This window comes from Eulemur rufifrons, chromosome 16, assembly GCF_041146395.1.
Source record: "Eulemur rufifrons isolate Redbay chromosome 16, OSU_ERuf_1, whole genome shotgun sequence".
In the NCBI taxonomy this organism is placed as follows: domain Eukaryota; kingdom Metazoa; phylum Chordata; class Mammalia; order Primates; family Lemuridae; genus Eulemur; species Eulemur rufifrons.
The window spans coordinates 91,499,528-91,517,310 of record NC_090998.1 but is presented as its reverse complement, the minus strand read 5'-3'; the positions used below and the strand labels follow the sequence as shown (position 1 = coordinate 91,517,310).

The following is a 17,783-nucleotide window of genomic DNA, read 5'->3' as shown; positions in this document are numbered from 1 at the left end:
TTGTCATGCCTGTTGGACATCCACATGCAGGCCCTGGGTCTGCCATTGATGACTAAGTTTAGAGGGTGGTGGAGCAGACAGCCCTAGAAGTTTGGGGTGGCGTTGGCAAATGTGTAGCTGCTGAAGCCATAGAACAGGGTGAAATCTTCCAGGAACAGAATGTAGATGGGGAAAAAAAAAAGGCAGAGCCCCAGGGGGTCCCAGGTCTCACTGGCCTGGCCCCAACACTTGCACAGAGCTCCCACAGTATTTCGTGCTGCCCAAGGCTGATGTATAGGAGGAGGTGTCCACAGCATGGAGAAGGTACTTGTCAATCATATCTGGCTCTAATATCTGGGATATATAAAGAACTCTTACAACTCAAGACAACACAGTTTAAAAATGGATTTGAATAGACATCTCCAAAGAATATATACAAATGGCCAATAAGGCCGGGCGCGGTGGCTCACGCCTGTAATCCTAGCTCTCTGGGAGGCCGAGGTGGGCGGATCGTTTGAGCTCAGGAGTTCGAGACCAGCCTGAGCAAGAGCGAGACCCCACCTCTACTAAAAATAGAAAGAAATTATATGGACAGCTAAAAATATATATAGAAAAAATTAGCCGGGCATGGTGGTGCATGCCTGTAGTCCCAGCTACTTGGGAGGCTGAGACAGGAGGATCGCTTAAGCCCAGGAGTTTGAGGTTGCTGTGAGCTAGGCTGACGCCACGGCACTCACTCTAGCCTGGGCAACAGAGTGAGACTCCGTCTCAAAAAAAAAAAAAAAAAAAAAACAAATGGCCAATAAGCACATGAAAAGGTGCTGAACATCATTAGTAGTTAGGGAAATGCAAATTGAAACCATAATGAGATACCACTTCATACCCACTAGGATGGCTATTTAAAAAAAAAAAAAAACAAAATTATAAGTGTTGACAAGGATATGGAGAAATTGGAAAACTTGTACTTTGCTGGTAGGAATGTAAAGTGGTGTAGCCCTGTGGAAAATAGTTGGGCATTTCCTCAAAACGTTAAAGTTACCATATGATCTAACAATGCCTCCCTAAGGTATATACCCAAGAGAATTGAAAACATATGTCCACATAAAAGCTTAATACATGAATGTTCATAGCAGCATTATTCATAATAGACAAAAAAGTAGAAACAACCCAAATGTCTTATCAACTGGTGAGTGGATAAACAAAATATGGTCTGTCCACACTATGGAATATTATTCAGCCATAAAAAGGAGTGAAGTACTAATATATGCTTACACAGATGAAGCTTGAAAACATTATGCTAAGTGAAAGAAGCTACTCACAAAATGACAAATATTATATGATTCCATTTACATGGCATGTCCAGAATAGGCAAATCCACAGAGACAGAAGGTAGACTTGCGGTTGCCAGGGGCTCGGGGGAAGGAGGAGTTGGTACTCACTGAAAATGGGCATGGGGCTTCTTTTTGGAGTGATGGAAATATCCTGGAATTAGATAGTGGTGATGGTTGCACAACATAGTGAATATGCTAAAAACCACTGAGGTGTACACTTAAAGATGGTGAATCTTCTGCTATGTGAATTATATTTCAACAAAAAAAAAAAGTGGAGAAATAGAGGAGATGGCATGTGCAAAGCATCAGAAGGCTTGTCCCACACCCTCTGAGCAGACCACGTGCACGGCCTTGTGTCCAGTTCTGGGTCAGGTGTAAGCACCTCAATAAGCTGGGGTCCCCCAGAGAAGGGCGGCCAGGTGACGAGGGGCTGGAAGCTAGGTCAGGAGGGAGCAGTGTGAGGAGCTGCCGCTGCTTCGCTCAGAGGCCAGAAGGCTGCAGCAGGCTGAGCTTTCCCTTCTGATGTGACTTGTCATTGCTGTTCCAATTTGGAAGGGACTTTAGAGCCCCCAGATTATGTTCCCAGTGGTGATTCCCTGAGGCATTTGCAGCAGCTTTGCGAGCAGTCGGCTGCCGTGTCCCGGTGGTTTGTGTGTTCTGTGTGCCAGGCGCCGTGCTGAGTGTTCCCTTTTAATTCCCCACACACCACAGGTGCTATTATCTGTTTTATGGAGAAGGAAACGAAGTCCCAAAGTGGTTAAGTGACCTCCTCAAGGTCACAGAGCAAGTTACTCACTGAATCTTGCACCCCATCTGGTGTGACTTGTGGGGCAAGAGCCAGGTCCCATGGGTAGCGGCCACAGGGCAGCATCATGCAGACCATCCTAAGAAGGAGTGGTCAGTAGTCTGTACTTGGTGGCAGACTCCCTGTCCTCAGGGATGTGCCACCGTGGGGGACGGCAGGGCTCCGGTGGGGGCACATGGGGAGCAGGCCCTCACAGCCAGCAGGCTCCCACAGAGCTCAGCCTCTCCCGGGCTGGCCCACCGGACCTGGGTGTGAGCAGGAGCCTGCTGGTCTGCCAAGCGGACCCCACCATCCGCGCACCTTGGACTTAGGCCCAGCCCAGGGAGCCGCGGCCGTTGACCCTGTGTCTTCTCCACACAGCCGGCCTACTGGGGAGTCAGGGGCCCTGGGCGAGGCCTCAGCTGATGCCCAGGCCAGGAAGCAGACAGGCCCTGGGAGACCCCAGTCTGCCTCCTGCCTGGCTGTGCCAGCAGCTCTTGACAGCTCAGGGAGTGTTCTGGATCTAGCAGAACCCAGGCCCCAGAGCTCTAAGACCCATGTGTATTTTACCCGAAATCTAATCCATCTGGTTCTCATTTATTTACACTTAACTCATCAAATGCAATTTTGCAAGAGCCACTCGATAGCCAAGAGGCTTTTCTGCCTAAGCCGCCCTTCTGAAAAGAGCCAGGGGAGGGCTGGGGCCTCGGCCCTCGGGGACCAGGTGGGAGCTCTCAGTGTTGGAGGTCAAGTTTGGTTCCTAAGATGGGCAGGGTACCTCTGCCTCTGTTCCCAGACCCTCAGTGGGACCTGGGGCGCCGGAGCCAGTGCAGGGCCTGACACACAGTAGGCTCTTGACAGCCATGAAAACATGGGTGGGTCCAGGCAGAGTCTCTGTTTCAAATTGTGAAACATTCAAGGGAAACACAAAGCAACCAAAGCTGGCTCCAGAAGTAATTTTTAGTTATTATAAATAACTGAAAACCTGGATTCTTGGTCCAAAGTAGGATAAACAACTAGCTATTAATAAAAACAAACAGCACCTTGGGCCAAAAAGCAGACCTCACAGGCAAACCATAGTCCTGCCTGCATAGACCTTTCAGAAGCCGATTGACCTATAATCTGTTGGTGTCGGTTCTGGAAACTCTTCTTGCTGGAAAACAACGGTGTCAGTCACCATGTGTGGGTCCCATCCCAGACATGACCCCTCAGCAGCTGGCAGGGAGCGCGGGAGACATGGCCTGTGCCTGCGAGGAGGGAGCACCCCGAGTGGAGGTGGGCGGGAGTCACAGCTGAGGGCTGCTGTCCCCACCCCAGCAGCCAGGGTTGTGCTCATGCAGGGCACTGCAGAGTGAGGGGAACCTGGCCCCAGAGACCCTGTTGGGGCTTGAACTTTGGTGCCAAGATGCCATGAACTGTTCCAGCTGGAGTCATCACGGTGGCTGCTGCCCATAGAGAAGGGATTGGGAGGGAGGGGTAGAGGCTGGAGACCCAGGAGAAGTGTGCAGTCTTCCCCGAGAGGAAGCTGAGGCCCAGGCCAGGGCTATGCCAGGAAGCCATGGAGACACATGGGCAGTAGAAGCCCACAGCCGTGGCCAGACCCTTGGGAGAGAATCAGAGGGCAGGGGCTGCATGGACAAAAGAGTTCTCAGGCCTAGGTGGCTGGGTGGGGTGAGGGCCAGACCCCAAGCCCAAGTGAGGCCCCTCTTTCACCCTCCGGGTACTCAGTCTCCTTCCCGTCCTCCCACCTTCTGCCCTCCCCTAGCTCTGTTGGCTGAACAAATGAGAACCCACTGCGTAGCTGGAACAGCTTTCAAGGAGTCCATATATCTGTTATCCCAGACCTCCATAGATTCATCTGTTTCTGGAGTGTCTCCCAACCCCACCAGCTGAAGGCCCCCTGAGACAGGGCCCAGCCGAGGTTCTGCTGCCTCTCCCTTCCCAGCACCCTTGTCTGCTACCTCACCCCCAGCCCAGAAGAGTTAGGGGCTCAAGCAGTTCTGGTGACACAATTGCACATGGATTTGTGCATTAAAGGAGGGAGCACGTTCACCCAAGGAGGCTACAGGCTGATGCCTTCCAGAGGTGACCAGGCTGGTCTAGGCAGCCCATGAAAGACCCTCCGCAGAGCTGGGCTTTGAGGGTCCACTCTCCACTCTGCCTTCTTCAGCTCTCTTGCCAGTTAAGAGGACCCCCTAACTCTAGGACCTAGAGTCTGCTTCAGGACCCATGAGCACCTTTCTGCTTCGTAGTTAGGTCCCTGTGCTATGCAGAGGAGCTCCCTGCCTTCTGGGGACATTCAGCGTGGTCATAAGTAAAGGTGAAGGGCCATGAGCTGCCCACAGGGTTCAGAGGCAGAGTGCTCCTCCTACCTTCCCGGAGTCCACTCAGCTCCTGGATCCTGCATTGAAAACAGGCCCATTTAGGGCCTCCCTGCACACAGGCTCAGCCCTGGCCCACGGCCTCGGTGGTTGGTGATGCTGTTTATCAGGCTGCATAGATGTCTTCTGCAAGGACTGTCCCCCTGCCAGCTGGACTGCTGTGGGGACCTGTCTGGGGGCTGGGGTCTCCCTGGGGCAGTGGCAGACCACAAAGCAGCCAGAACCTAATGCAGCACTCACTTCTACACCCAGGGCCCAGCTATCCTGCTCACCTCAGCCCAACATTTGGGACCCAGCCGGCCACTCCTCCCTGGTTAATTCAGGAACTCTCCTCTTGTTGGCACGGTCACAGGCCCTTCCCCATCTGGGCCCTGCCCTGCCCCTTCTGGGAGCCTTTGCTCTTAGTACACCTCCTCCTCCCTCAGGCTCCTCCAGCCTCAGGTTGTAAATCTCCCTGCTCTCCTCGGCGGCTCCCACATCACCTCTTCCAGGAAGCCTTCCATCCTGTTCTCTGGCCCAGTGAACTGGCAGCTTGGTGAGGGCTGAGACTGAACCAGCGTGTTCACTGATGTCCCTGGCAGCTCACTGTGAGTGTAGCACATAGTAGGTGCTTGGTATTTATGGAGTGAAAGAACAAAGATGTTTCCAGTGGATTTAGAAGGACAAGAAGAACTTCAGTCTGGATGGCGGGGGGGAGGGCAGGGGGCTGTTCCAGGAGGAGGTGTACACGCGCACATGCAGGTGAGTGAACGAGTAGAGTGTGTTCAGAGAACAGCAGAAGTGAGGGGCCACTGGAGAGTGGCTGGAGAGGTGGGCAGGCTGTGGAGAGCCTTGAGTGAGCCCCTCCGTGTGTCCAGGGGGACCCAGCAGTGCTCTGCTCCGCTGGACTTGCCTCCTTGGGATTAGCGTGCACCAACTGTGCCGTCTGCTTTATCCTCCTGACACTTGAGCACCCACTCTCGGCCCAACCCTCTGCTAGGAGCAGGGATATAAAGGAGACTCAGAGCTGTCCTCACTCCAGAGCAGGGACAGGAAGCCAAGCCCTCTGGTCCAGGGCAGAGGAGGGGTAGTGAACAAAGACAGCCCTGACCTGGAAGGGGGAGTGGACTGTGCTGGGCGCTGGGAAGCCTATGCGGAGGAGGGGCTTTGCGCTGGCTTTTGGAGAGGTGAGTGTGAGGGTCAGGGGAGGCGTGTAAACGTAAATGCCCGGGTAACTTCATCTCACTACCAATATTGGGCCTGAAGTGTCCTCATTCAGAGAAGTTGAATCATGGAAGAATAGAGTGAGGACTTTGGACTCCCTGGGCTTCAAATCCCCCTTCTGCCTCTTTTACAGCTTTGGGCAAGTCTCTTCCTCTCTCAGCCTCAGTTTTCTCATCCGAGACCCAAGGATGATAAGAATAACGCCCCAGTGTGGAGCTGCTGGGTGAATGGATTAAGATAGTGTGTGAGTGCCTGAGCGGGGCCTTGCTGGCCCCAGCACTGTTATTGATATTTATGGTAATAAGGCTGCCAGCCCCGCCCAGCAAGCCCAGATGCTCACCTCTGTGTGCAGGCCTGGGGCCAGCTGCATGTGACACCGCAGTGCACGGAGCAGTCAGTTCCGTGGGGCAGAGAAGGAAGAGGTATTTGCGTGCCATGGGCACTCCAGGAGGGTTCCTGGAGGACACAGTCTGTAGTCCCTGAAGCTCTGGGAGCACTTCCTGTGGACAAGGCCTGGGCATCACCCCTAGGCTGCAGGGCAGGGTGGGGCAGAACTCAGGGAGTCTGACTCCTGGGTGTGGATTCCCTTCTTGCCGTGAGGGCACCTCTTATAACAGAGTATGCCAAGTACTGGGGGCCATGGGGCAGAGTGTGCTGGGCTTGCCCCACTTCCTGGACAGGGCCATGGTCTGTTTCCCATAGTGCCTTGCCAGGCCTGGCCAGGGCCTCCAAGTGAACCCAGTCTGTCCTGGGCCCATGAGCAGCCATCTCACAGACCCGACTGCCCCAGCTAAACACTCTTCCTTCATACCTTACTGTGGGTCCTGTTTGGAGAGCTGGAGACGCAGGGGTGCAAAGGGGTAAAAGTGGGGCCCCAGGCCCTTAATCCAGCCCCTAGAGATGTTGGTAATGGCCTCAGGCTGCCCAGAGGGTTAATTTGGCAGCATAATTTCCCGTCTGCTGTGTTTGGGGACAGGGGTGGGGGGAGAAGGGGAGGTCTGAGTTGAGACCACAGTGGAAAAACGGTGCAGAGGGGCAGCCCCCTCTTCCCGCCTACTTAATCTTGGGGCTTTGTCATTTGGGAGTAGGGGAAAGAAATGTTTACATGGCTTTGCATTTGTTTCTAATTATTCATCAGTGTTGGCGAGTCATTGTTCCCTGCTAGTGTAAACAGCCCTGTCCCAAGGCCCAGCCACCCTGCCAGGTCATCAAGGGTTTGTAGATGTGTTACGTCAATTGCCCTTTGGTTCCTAGCTTTCAGCGAGGTGAGGAGCTGGGCCAGGCCAGATGGCTGCACATGGGTGACACCAGGAGCTTATTCATGGCAGGGACGAGGTAGCATTTCTGTACCGTGAATTCAGCATTTGAAGGACTGTATCTGTTTTGTTTGCTTTACAGCTGAACCTTTACTAAGGTTGGGGAAGCCAAGGTACAGAGCAAAGAGTCTGAGAACACAGGAAGAAAGGCAGTGACTTGGGAGGGGTCTAGACTGAGTCCAGGGGCAGCTGCCTCTGCTCAGATCTCGCCGTTAAGTGTGTGCCAGGATGTAGGCATAGGTGCCTCTGCAGGACCTTCTGGGGCCAGAGATGGGACTAACTCCAGGAATGCTGGGTCATTCTTGATGCTAGCTATGGCAGTCTGCATCTGGGGTTCATGTGCACGTGCTCAAGTTGACACCCCGACTCCAGCTCGTGTTAGGAGTAGCTGGTTCTTAATAACATTAGTCTGAACGCGCGGGAGCCAAAGGCACACGCTCTGGAGCTAGATAGCGGGTGAGAGTCCTGCCCTCGCTCTCATCCTCTGTGTGACTTTGCCTCAGTTCCTTCAGCGCTCGGCCTCCACGTCCTCACCGACACAGTGGAGCCGGCAACACGCCCTACCACACAGGCTCTGTGAGGATCGTGAGCCTGCGCTTGACACTCAATAAACACTCAAGGGCTGTCCGCTTTGTGTTTGAATAGGATGAATAGACACAGTGCTGGTCGTGGTCTAGTGCAGGCTGGAGACGAACGCTCTGAGAGGTGGAGGGGAGGCGACCACTTGCCATACCTCAGGGGTCCCCCCCCAGCAAAGGTGACATTGGCACTGGGCCTTTAGAGAGCCATGAGCAAGACTTTGCTGAGTGGAGAAAGGTATTCAGAATAATCCTTGTCTATACTTCCCAGGCTTCCCCCAGTCAGACTCTCAGGCCGTGGTATGATCACGTGGCTCATCTCAGCAAGAGCCACCTTTACCATTTTAGCTGTAACTCCTGGTGGCTTTTAGAGTTCAGAGCTCTGCCTCCCCTCTCCGGCTGCTGCACAGCTGACATTTGAGGTTGCAAGAGAATAATGACCTCGCTGTCGGCCTCAAAGGCAGCCGCGCAGTCTCCTGGGTGGTGAAGTGGCCTGTTGTCTGTGAGCCTAAATAGGACCCAGCTGAAATCGTTCCAGAGCCGAGTCCTCTCCCAGCCCAGTGCAGGTCACTCTGCCTGACTCTTTACCTTCTCATGTCTTTTTGGTCCCAATAGTAAAAGATGTCTGTGTTAAAAAGAACTGCATTAAAATGCTCAGTGCCAAAGTGTGCGTGCATGTGTGTGTGTGCGTGTGTGTTGGGGGCCACGGATTGGCCAGAAGCAGCCAGTAGCTCACGTTGCCTTTGTGGTTTTATATATTTGCCTATTAAAATGACAATACAGACATGGAACATTAAGGTTTAAGAAGCCCTTCTTTCATTAAACAAACCAACAGAGTAGGGGGTTATGACTCTGGTAATTGAAACATGCTGTTCTGTTCAAGACCAGAACTCCATAAAGACTCTTCTCAGCCAATAGCACCTTTTGTGCCAGTGGCCCCTGGTCAAAAATGAGTGTCAGCCCTGAGGTCTGTCTCTCCTGGAGAGTGGGAAAGACCACTTGGCAGCCTTCCGTGGCAGTCTTGGCAGCCAGAGGTCAGGACCTTTTAAAAACCTCCCCGTTCTCTGGGCTTGTGGAATCAATTTGCAGGGCACCAAGCCTCAGGTTGCTGCCTTGTCCTCTGGCCTCTAGTGCCAAGGTCTTGTGCTGCTGGCTGTAGACCTGAGGTGGCTGGAGGAAGAGGGGTGGGGGGGGCTGGTTGGGGAGGCTGCATGTGTTGGGGAGCCGCTGCAGGCTGATCTGTCTTCCTTGAGAGGGGCAGTCTAGCAACATCAGTGAGAGCCCAAGTTTGAGAGTCAGACCACCAGGTTTAAATCCTGCCTCTGCCATGTACTGTATGTGGGGCCTTGGACAGGTGACTTTGCCTCTCTGTACCTCAGTTTCCTCATCTGTAAAATGGGCTAATACCTGGATCTTACTTACAGGGTTGCTGAGGAATCAAAGGAGTTATCTCTTTTCCAATGCAGGTGATATGCTTAGACCAATGCCAGGCACTCAGATAACAGTCAGGATCGGCTGGCATGACAGCTGTGCTAACTGGCTGCTTCTAGGGAGTCCCTCTGGGGAGTACCTCTGTGTGCAGCACGTGCAGTACTAGTGTGGAGTACCCCTGTAGAGTGCCACCACGCAGTGCCTCCTTGGAGCACCACTGTAGAGTACCGCTGGAGTGCAGCGCCACGGAGTCCCTCCGGGAGCCCCTTCGGTGCATTCCAGGGACATTCATTGCCTCCGTGTCCCACCAGCCCATCACTCCTCACTCCAGCTCCAGGTATGATTTCTTCTCCCCTTATCTTTCTCTTCTCGCAGATGTGGATGAGTGTCAGGACAACAATGGTGGCTGCCAGCAGATCTGTGTCAATGCCATGGGCAGCTATGAGTGTCAGTGCCACAGTGGCTTCTTCCTCAGTGACAACCAGCACACCTGCATCCACCGCTCCAACGGTGAGTATGGCCTGAGCTGACCAGGCACACTGCCCATCCCCAAAGAAACGGGCGGCCCCCTGGAAATCCCGTGTCCACGTCTCGATTCCAGGGGCCCTCAGGCTCAAGACAGGGCATCTTGGTGGTGGCCTGAATGTCTGTTTTGTGCTTCTGGTGTTGGTTATGCATGGAAGTCTTTCCAGCTCCTTCTCTTGCCTGCTGTTCCGGAGCTGTCAGTGTTTCTCATGTTCATGTATGGAGACAGGTGGGCCACAAGTGGCAGATGTGACCAAAGAAGCTGTTTTCCTTTCTGGGTTGCGGGCTGGCTGTGGCCAAGAAGAGTGGGGCTCCATTCCCAATGGTCCCCTTTACTGAGGGGGTCTCAAGGCCTACCCGGGTTGCATGCCAATTTCCCCATCTCAGTGACTCTGGCAGCACCAATGACTCTCTGCTGTGCGTTAACTGGGTCCCCAGCCAGCAGAGTATCCTTGTGGTCAGGAGCTTCCTGTGCCCTAGAGGCCAGGGAGAATGGCAGGCCACCCTGGGGAGGTACAGAGGGCCCCAGGAAGACACCCTGCCAGCTGGAGTGCCAGGGTAGCCTGGGGACAGACTTACTGCCAAGCCCAGCAGTGAAGGTACTTAGTGTCAGGACACTGGTGGTCAGAATCTGGAGTTTGGGCCCAGCACTTCAGGGCTGTGAGGTGGGGGCAGAGCTGACCGGAAGCCAGGACACATGTGCTTGGAAGAGAGGGGCTTCCAGGCAAAGCGAACAGCGTTTGCAAAAGCACAGAGACATCTCTTGCTTGAGATAATGGCAGGGTCTGGACTCCCGAGGCAGTGCTGTGTGCCGCAACAGAGCAGGCCCTGTGGGCAGAGGCCAGAGCCGAGGCTCCTGGGGCCAGGCGTTCTGAGTGACCAAGGGGGGAATGAAAGGAAGGAGCCAGGACAGCCCCCTGCCCTGCCTGAGCCCTCTCCCACCACTGACCCTTGACAGGAGGAGGTGCTGGAGGCCCGAGGCCACGGACAGGCCTCCTGTAAGCACAGGGCACCAGCAGAGGCCTGTGGAGTAGCTCACACTGAAAAGTGGGGAACAAAAAGAGCCCAGGCTGGGCTCCCGCTCAGCTGGCCCGGGAGTGAATCCAGCTCCTCCTCTCCCTGCCATTCCTCAGGCAGCTCCGCTAGCTGCTCTGAGCCCCGCTTCCTCAACCACAAAATGGGGGCTTTGGTGTTGACCTGGCAAGGTGTTCAGGGGGTGAGCGAGGCTGTGGGTATGAAGAGCCTGGGGTCCAGTGAGGCTGGCAGGGGGCTGTGAGGTGATACTCTGGGGACCCCCGACATGATTTTTATTAGAAGACAGTTCCTGAGAAAGTAAAAGCAAAAACATTTAAAAAGTACAAAACTCAGAGTAATAAAGCAGAAATACTTTAATGGGCTCCTTAGAATTCTCAATGTTTGTTTTGGGAGTTTTCTCAAAGGCAAGATGGGCCTGCTAATCCCCAGCACCGCAGAGCTCCTGGAGGACTTGATGACCCAGCTCTGTGGCTCCTGGCACTCACCCCACTGTCCGGACTCCCCCAGGTGGCTCCTGCGCCGTCTGGAGCTCCTTTTGCTCCTCACGAGACCTCCCGGCCGTAGTGCCGTGGGTCAAGCTGCCCAGGGTGGAGGCACAACTCGTAAATGAGATTCTGAGCCCAGCAGGGTTGTGTAAGAAGCAGATCTATGTGGCAGAGAGAGAGCGAGGGTGGGAGGAGGAGTCCTGCCTTCCTCGGGAGATGGGATTTCACAGGGTGACTGCTCTGAGCAGGCTGGAAAGTCCTCAAGGCCAGGGTGGCCTGAGCCTCTTTTTCAGCCAGGTTGTGTGTGCTGTGTTTCTCTGAAGAGTGGCTTCCCCCGAAGCAGACTCCAGGTGAAGTTGCGAGGCTGCTGGTTGCAAGGGCCTGCGGGAAGGGAGGCCAGCGCCATGTGGGACAGCGTCCGGGGCCTGTTTGTCACAGGGCTCTGGTTTGGCCTGCAAGCATTTGCTGTGCTATGGAGGCTTCAAACTTGGCATCCATCAAAGGAGTGGGGTGGGGGAAGTGGTGACATGGGGTGCAGTGACAGGAGCTGCCGTGGGGCCTGTGCTTACTGGAGCCTGTGCGGGCTGAGCACTGCCTGCAGGTCAGCTCACTCCACCCTGCCCGGCCATGGGGCTGGATCGATGGGGAGCCAAAGCCCAGGAAGTGGCAGAGCCCAGGCACACTAGCTCTGGAGCTCGCTTCTCAGAAGGTGATGACGCTCGTAAGGAAAGAAATAGGGTGGAAGAATAGAGAGGCTAGAGCTGGAGGCCTCTCTGAGGAAACCACATTTGAGCTGAAACTGAATGATGAGAATGAGCTATGCGGGCGGTACGGGGGGAGTGTGCCAGGCAGGGTGTGTGCAAAGGCCCTGAGGTGGGAATGGCCCAGTCACCTATGAAAAGCAGACAGAGGGCAGGACAGAGGAGCACACTGAGCAACAGAGAGAGGAGCCCAGGATGTGGGGCTGGGGGTCAGACCCCATGGGGCCTGGTGGGCTGTGGCAGGAGTTTGGACTCCGAGCAGAGGACAGCCATGGAAAGCTGGTTAAGCAGAGGTGGAAAGATAATGTTGGAGGGGAGATGATGGTGGAAGATTTCCAGGGACACTTGGATGCTTTGGGGGCTGGGTATCCAATGAATTGTGCAGCATGTGTGGCTCACCCCACCCAAAGGCCCCCGGTGGCCAGATCCTGATTATTAAGTAAGCCAGGAATCCAGATTTAACCAGAATACAGATTTGGGGGCCTTAGCCCCAATCTGTGTTAAAGAATTCCCTTTTCTCCTTAGTATTTTTGTGTAGAATCTCCTGATTTTTATTAATAAATCTGGGCAACGAGACCAATCTAAAAAGCAACAGACAACTTCTTGGATACTCCCGAAGGACAGGCAGCAGCATTCCCAGGGCTCCCAAGGCTGTGTGGCAGGTCTAAAGGGGACAGAGCAGGCACACAGTCTGTGGGCCAGCAGCTCACTAGTGCTCGTGGGGGAGACAGACCTGGGTGACAGCAGGTTGTCTGCCTCTCTGAGTCTCAGTCTGTTGTTGTGACAGTTGCCCACCATTAGTTTCAACTATAATAATGATTGTTGTAGCTCAAAATCAGAGCATGTTGGGGTGCTGAGACTGAGCTTATTTTACACACAAGTGACTTCCGATTCCCAAGGCTCCTGGGAGGGCCGATGGATCCAGGGCCTTGTGTAACCTGACTCTTCCTAATGCCTGTCCAGCTCTTTGGAGCCTACCCCTGAACAGGGGCAAAAGCACACAGACTGGGTTTGATTAGACGGAGCCAGGTGCACGAGGGGGGTCTGCCAGAGTCAGTCCAGGTTCCTGGCCAAGAAACAAGGCCACAGGGCTCAGCCCTTCTGAGTGGCCCCACTTCCCAGGCGCCGGCTCTGGGTTTGGGAGTATTGAGTTCTCAGCTCCAGCTCTCCATGTGGCCTTGTGGCCTCCACACGGTCACTCCTGCCTCTTTGGATCCCTTCAGTGTGAAATGGGCTGGGAGTCCCTCTCTGGCAAGTGAGAGATCTGTTAGGGGAAAATGCTCTGAAGCAGTCAAGTGCGGTACCTGTCCTACAGGTGGCAACTGATGTAGGCCACTTCTTCAGGTCTTTAGAACTGAGGACTGATTTGGGGACACACACAGGCTGCTCCTTTGTCCATGCGCTGGACAGAAGGGTATCCAGAGCCATTGAGATCGGCCAGTCTCCCTCTGCTCTGCGTTCCCCAGCGCTGGTTCTGGCACCGAGACAGCTCATGCTCACCTCCCGCTGAGCCCGGCCCAACAAGTGCATCAGCCCCGCCTTTGGCCAAGGCCCCGCCTCCACCGTCCCGGTCACAGCCATGTGCCTGGTCTGCCCAGGAGCTGGCACCTTCAAGCTCTCTCCCTCTGCCACATTTGCTCTTCTTGTCTTTAACTTATGTCATATTTGTGCTCCAGGAAAGTATTTCCTCCTGGAGGAACTTTCTGCTTTTCTCTCAATGAAGAATTCTCTCTTTCAGTCTGACCAGAACTGATTTGGGAGTAGAAAGGGCTCTGAAAGGCCTGGGTTTACTAGCTATGTGATTCCAGGTCACTGTTTCATTTATTCTCTCATTTATTCATTCATTCGTGTGCCAGGTGTTCAGCTAGTCCCTAGGATCCCAGGCATGGTCCCTTGTGAAGCTTTCAGTCTAGAAAGAGGATAGAATGCTAAACAAGGGTCCTAAGAGTTACTGTATAATAATGAGCTGAGAAAAATGCTCTGGGAAAGACAGGTGCAGTGGCTCACCCTTGTAATCCCAGTGACTCAGGAGGATCACTTGAGCCCAGGAGTTCCAGCCCAGCCTGGGCAACATAGTGAGACCCCATCTCTAAAAAAATGAAAATAATGAGTTAGTTATGGTGATATACGCCTGTAGTCCCAGTTACTCGGGAGGCTGAGGCAGGAGGATTGCTTGAGCCCAGGAGTTCTAGGCTGCAGTGAGCTATGATGACGCCACTGTGCTCCAGTCTGGGTGACAGAGTGAGACCCTAACTCTGTGGGGCTTCTATAGCTTTGATTTTTCTCATCTGAACAGCAGAGATGTTCATGATCACATCTCCTCTTGCCAACACTGACCCTGGGCCACACCAGCTGTTGACAGCCTGTGGGTTTGAGAGGCCTGTGCCCCTGTACGCAAGGACCTGTCCTGCAGGGCTCTGCTCTGAAGCCTCACCGGACACCCACTGCGGTCCTGCCTCAGCTGTGGTGACAGACACCAAGTGAGAGGAAACATCACGTTGTTCCAACAGTGAATGATCCCACTGTAAGGAGATCACATTTGCCTCTGTTGCACAGGGAGATCGTGCAAGGAACAGGGCAGGGCGCTGGCAACCGTCAGGGTCTGGAACTCACACGGGGGCAGCATGGGTGGAGAGCAGGATGGCTGAGAGGGGAGATGGCAGGAGGATGGTTGAGGGGAAATGACAGGATGATGGCTGAGAGGGGAGCTGGCAGGAGGATGGTTGAAGGGAAATGACAGGATGATGGCTGAGAGAGGAGGTGACAGGAGGATGGTTGAGGGGAGGTGACAGGAGGATGGGTGAGAGGGGAGGTGACAGGAGGACGGTTAAGGGGAGGTGACAGAAGGATGGTTGAGGGGAGGTGACAGGAGGATGGTTGAGGGGAGGTGACAGGAGGATGGCTGAGAGGGGAGGTGACAGGAGGACGGTTAAGGGGAGGTGACAGGAGGACGGTTGAGGGGAGGTGACAGGAGGATGGTTGAGGGGAGGTGACAGGAGGATGGCTGAGAGAGGAGGTGACAGGAGGATGGCTGAGGGGAGGTGACAGGAGGATGGTTAAGGGGAGGTGACAGAAGGATGGTTGAGGGGAGGTGACAGGAGGATGGTTGAGGGGAGGTGACAGGAGGATGGCTGAGAGGGGAGGTGACAGGAGGACGGTTAAGGGGAGGTGACAGGAGGACGGTTGAGGGGAGGTGACAGGAGGATGGTTGAGGGGAGGTGACAGGAGGATGGCTGAGAGAGGAGGTGACAGGAGGATGGCTGAGAGGGGAGGTGACAGGAGGATGGCTGAGAGGGGAGATGGCAGGAGGTTGAGAGGGGAGATGACAGGAGGATGGCTGAGGGAAGGTGACAGGAGGATGGTTGAGGGGAGGTGACAGGAGGATGGCTGAGAGGGGAGATGGCAGGAGGTTGAGAGGGGAGATGACAGGAGGATGGCTGAGGGGAGGTGACAGGAGGATGGCTGAGGGGAGGTGACAGGAGGATGGCTGAGGGGAGGTGACAGGAGGATGGCTTAGGGGAGAGGACAGGAGAATGGCTGCGGGGAGGTGGCAAGAGGATAGGTGAGAGGGGAGTTGACAGGGTGGCTGAGAGAGGAGGTGGAAGGAGGGTCACTGAGGGGAAGGGGGTAGGCAGGGCAGGCACACCCTCAACTGAGCCCTCTGTCTACCTCAGATTTATACTTCAGAGAGGTCTGTTCCTCGTGTCACATAGGTGTGGAATATTTTAGTGGCAGGTGTCTCTGGACAAGGTGAGGCCTTGTTCTCTTTATGGCAAAGAGCCCTGAGGTCTGGGGGATAGCTAGTCTGCCTTTTAAGAGGCTGAAAATGCTGGGTCCTCAGTATCTCACTCAGTGTCTGTTGCAAGTGTCCAGGAAAGGCTTATGCAAAGGGCAGATGTCCACCCTCCCTCTCCTAATAGGCTGGTGCAGAATGGCTGAGAGGGAGGCAGCAGGGTCCTGGAGCCTGAGTCTATCACTGGGACTTGACTGGTATAGGTGGGGAAAAGCTCAGGAATTGGGGCTTCACTGGGAGTGAGAAGCTTGGGAGACTCGTGGGGTTTCAGCTGTCCCTGTAGGTGTTCTAGGGCTGTGGGGACAGCAGGACCCTTCCTGCCCTCTGTACTGCATTTCAGTGACCATGTGCCCAGACCCCTCCATCCCACCTGCACAGGCAGAGCTCTGTGCCGGGGCAGGTCCTTTCAGAACCCACAGGCTGTGGGAGAGGCAGACCCGCACTGGGTCCCGACCAGTGGGTGGAGAGCTCGGCAGATGCCTCACGGGGGGTGCGGGAGACCGGGAGGGAGCTCACTCCCTCAGTCAGCAAAGAAGATTGCATGCCATCTTAGCCCGTTCCTGCTGCTAGAACAAAATAGCTGAGAGCGGGTAGTTTATAAAGAACAGAAATTTACCTCTCACACTTCTGCAGGCCAGAGGTGCAAGACCAGAGCACCAGCAGATTCAGTGTCTAGTGAGGGCTGTTCTCTGCTTCTTGGATGGTGCCTCTTTGCTGGCAGAGGGTAGAAGGGCAAAAGTGCCTAGCTTGTCTCTCCAGCCCTTTTAAAAGCCATTAATCCATCCATGAAGGCAGAGCCTCCTAATACGGCTCCATTGGGGATTAACTTTCAAAACATGAATTTTGGAGGGGATAGACACTTTCAAACCATAGCACATGCTTACTGTGTGGTGGGCTTAAAAATCAAGTGTTTCTTTCCAGCCAGCACTCAGACTCCTAAGCGGAGTGGAGGTGAGGCCCTGTACCTTAAACCCCTCAAGTGGGCCGTGGTCAGAAGCATTATAGGAAACCAGGCACGCCCTGCCCCTGCATCCTGAGCCCCTGCTCCAAGCCCACAGCAGTCTCAGGACTGGCTGGGGGCTCCTTGACAAAGGTCACCCGAGAGTTTTCAGGTGCAGATTCCCTGGGGTTGAGTCAGGGAGGAGATCTGGGAGGTCTCACTGTAGGGGCAGCCTCTGGGGCAACCTGTGTCTAAAATTCTTATTCTCGGCCCTCCTGCCACCCTCCTCCAGGCTAGTCCTTGGTCCTCCTCCCGACTTGGCCTCCTGCTCTGCCTCTCCTGCTCCCACTTGCGCATGGCCTGCAGGCCGACTGGATGCCGCCCTTCCCCCAATCCTGTCTCAGCCCACAGGTGTCCTCGGCAGGCCCAGCTCCACCCTCCGGCAGCTTTGCTGTGGTTTTCCAGGCAGCACCACCTTGATGCTCACAGCCAGCCCGTGAGGCACTCTAGATGAGCGACACCATCCCCGTCACAGGAGGGGAAACAGCTTCCCTGTGCTGCTCTGTAGGCAGCACTTCAGTATCAGGGCCCGGATGTCTGATGCCAAAGCCAGTTCTGTTTCCCCTGCTCCATCCCACTCCCAGACTCAGATAAACAAGCCGATGGGCAGAGACCCACAGCCCGTCATGAGCCACCCCAGCCACATGTGGGCTTAGGATCCTATCTGTGTCCCTGGCTGTTGGGCTCCTATTGGCTTCTGGGACGTGATTCCCACATTGTGGGATGTGGGCCAGGCCTTGACCTGAGGGGCCCTAGCATGGCCCTGCCCAGCCAGGGACATCTGCTGCCCTGTTCTAGCGCTTTCCCTCATCGGCTGTGGGTGTTGGGGTAGCATGGCTAGGAACTGTTTAAAATGAGGGGAGATGGTGTGGTCAGGCTCCAGCCTCAGCAACTGCCCCTCCACCACTCCTTGGGGTGGACCAGCCAGGCCAGAGTGCTGGGTGGGGCGTGTGGCATTGTAGGTTCTCCTGCTCCCCTGCCTGCTACAGACCAGGTGGGCAGGAGAATAAACAGCTCTCTTGCTTAGCGGGGAGATTTACGGTGCTACTGGAGAAGACCTGTCCTGGCCCTGTGCGGTCCGGAATGGCCCTCAAGGCGGGGACAATAAATCCAGCCCATTATTTTTTATGAGCCTCCCACCCCATAAACAACTCCTTTGGCTGGTGAGCCCAGTTTCACGC

General features: G+C 54.8%; 1 protein-coding gene across 2 annotated transcripts in view; it reads left to right on the top strand.

Moving 5' to 3' along the window:
• The window catches only part of SCUBE1 (signal peptide, CUB domain and EGF like domain containing 1), a 116,259-nt gene that overhangs the window by 36,910 nt on the left and 61,566 nt on the right, over positions 1 to 17,783 (top strand). For both annotated transcript variants that reach the window (XM_069490213.1, XM_069490212.1), the window contains exon 4: positions 9,379 to 9,513. In XM_069490213.1, the coding sequence (XP_069346314.1) occupies positions 9,379 to 9,513 (135 nt within the window). The remainder of the gene's footprint in view (positions 1 to 9,378; positions 9,514 to 17,783) is intronic.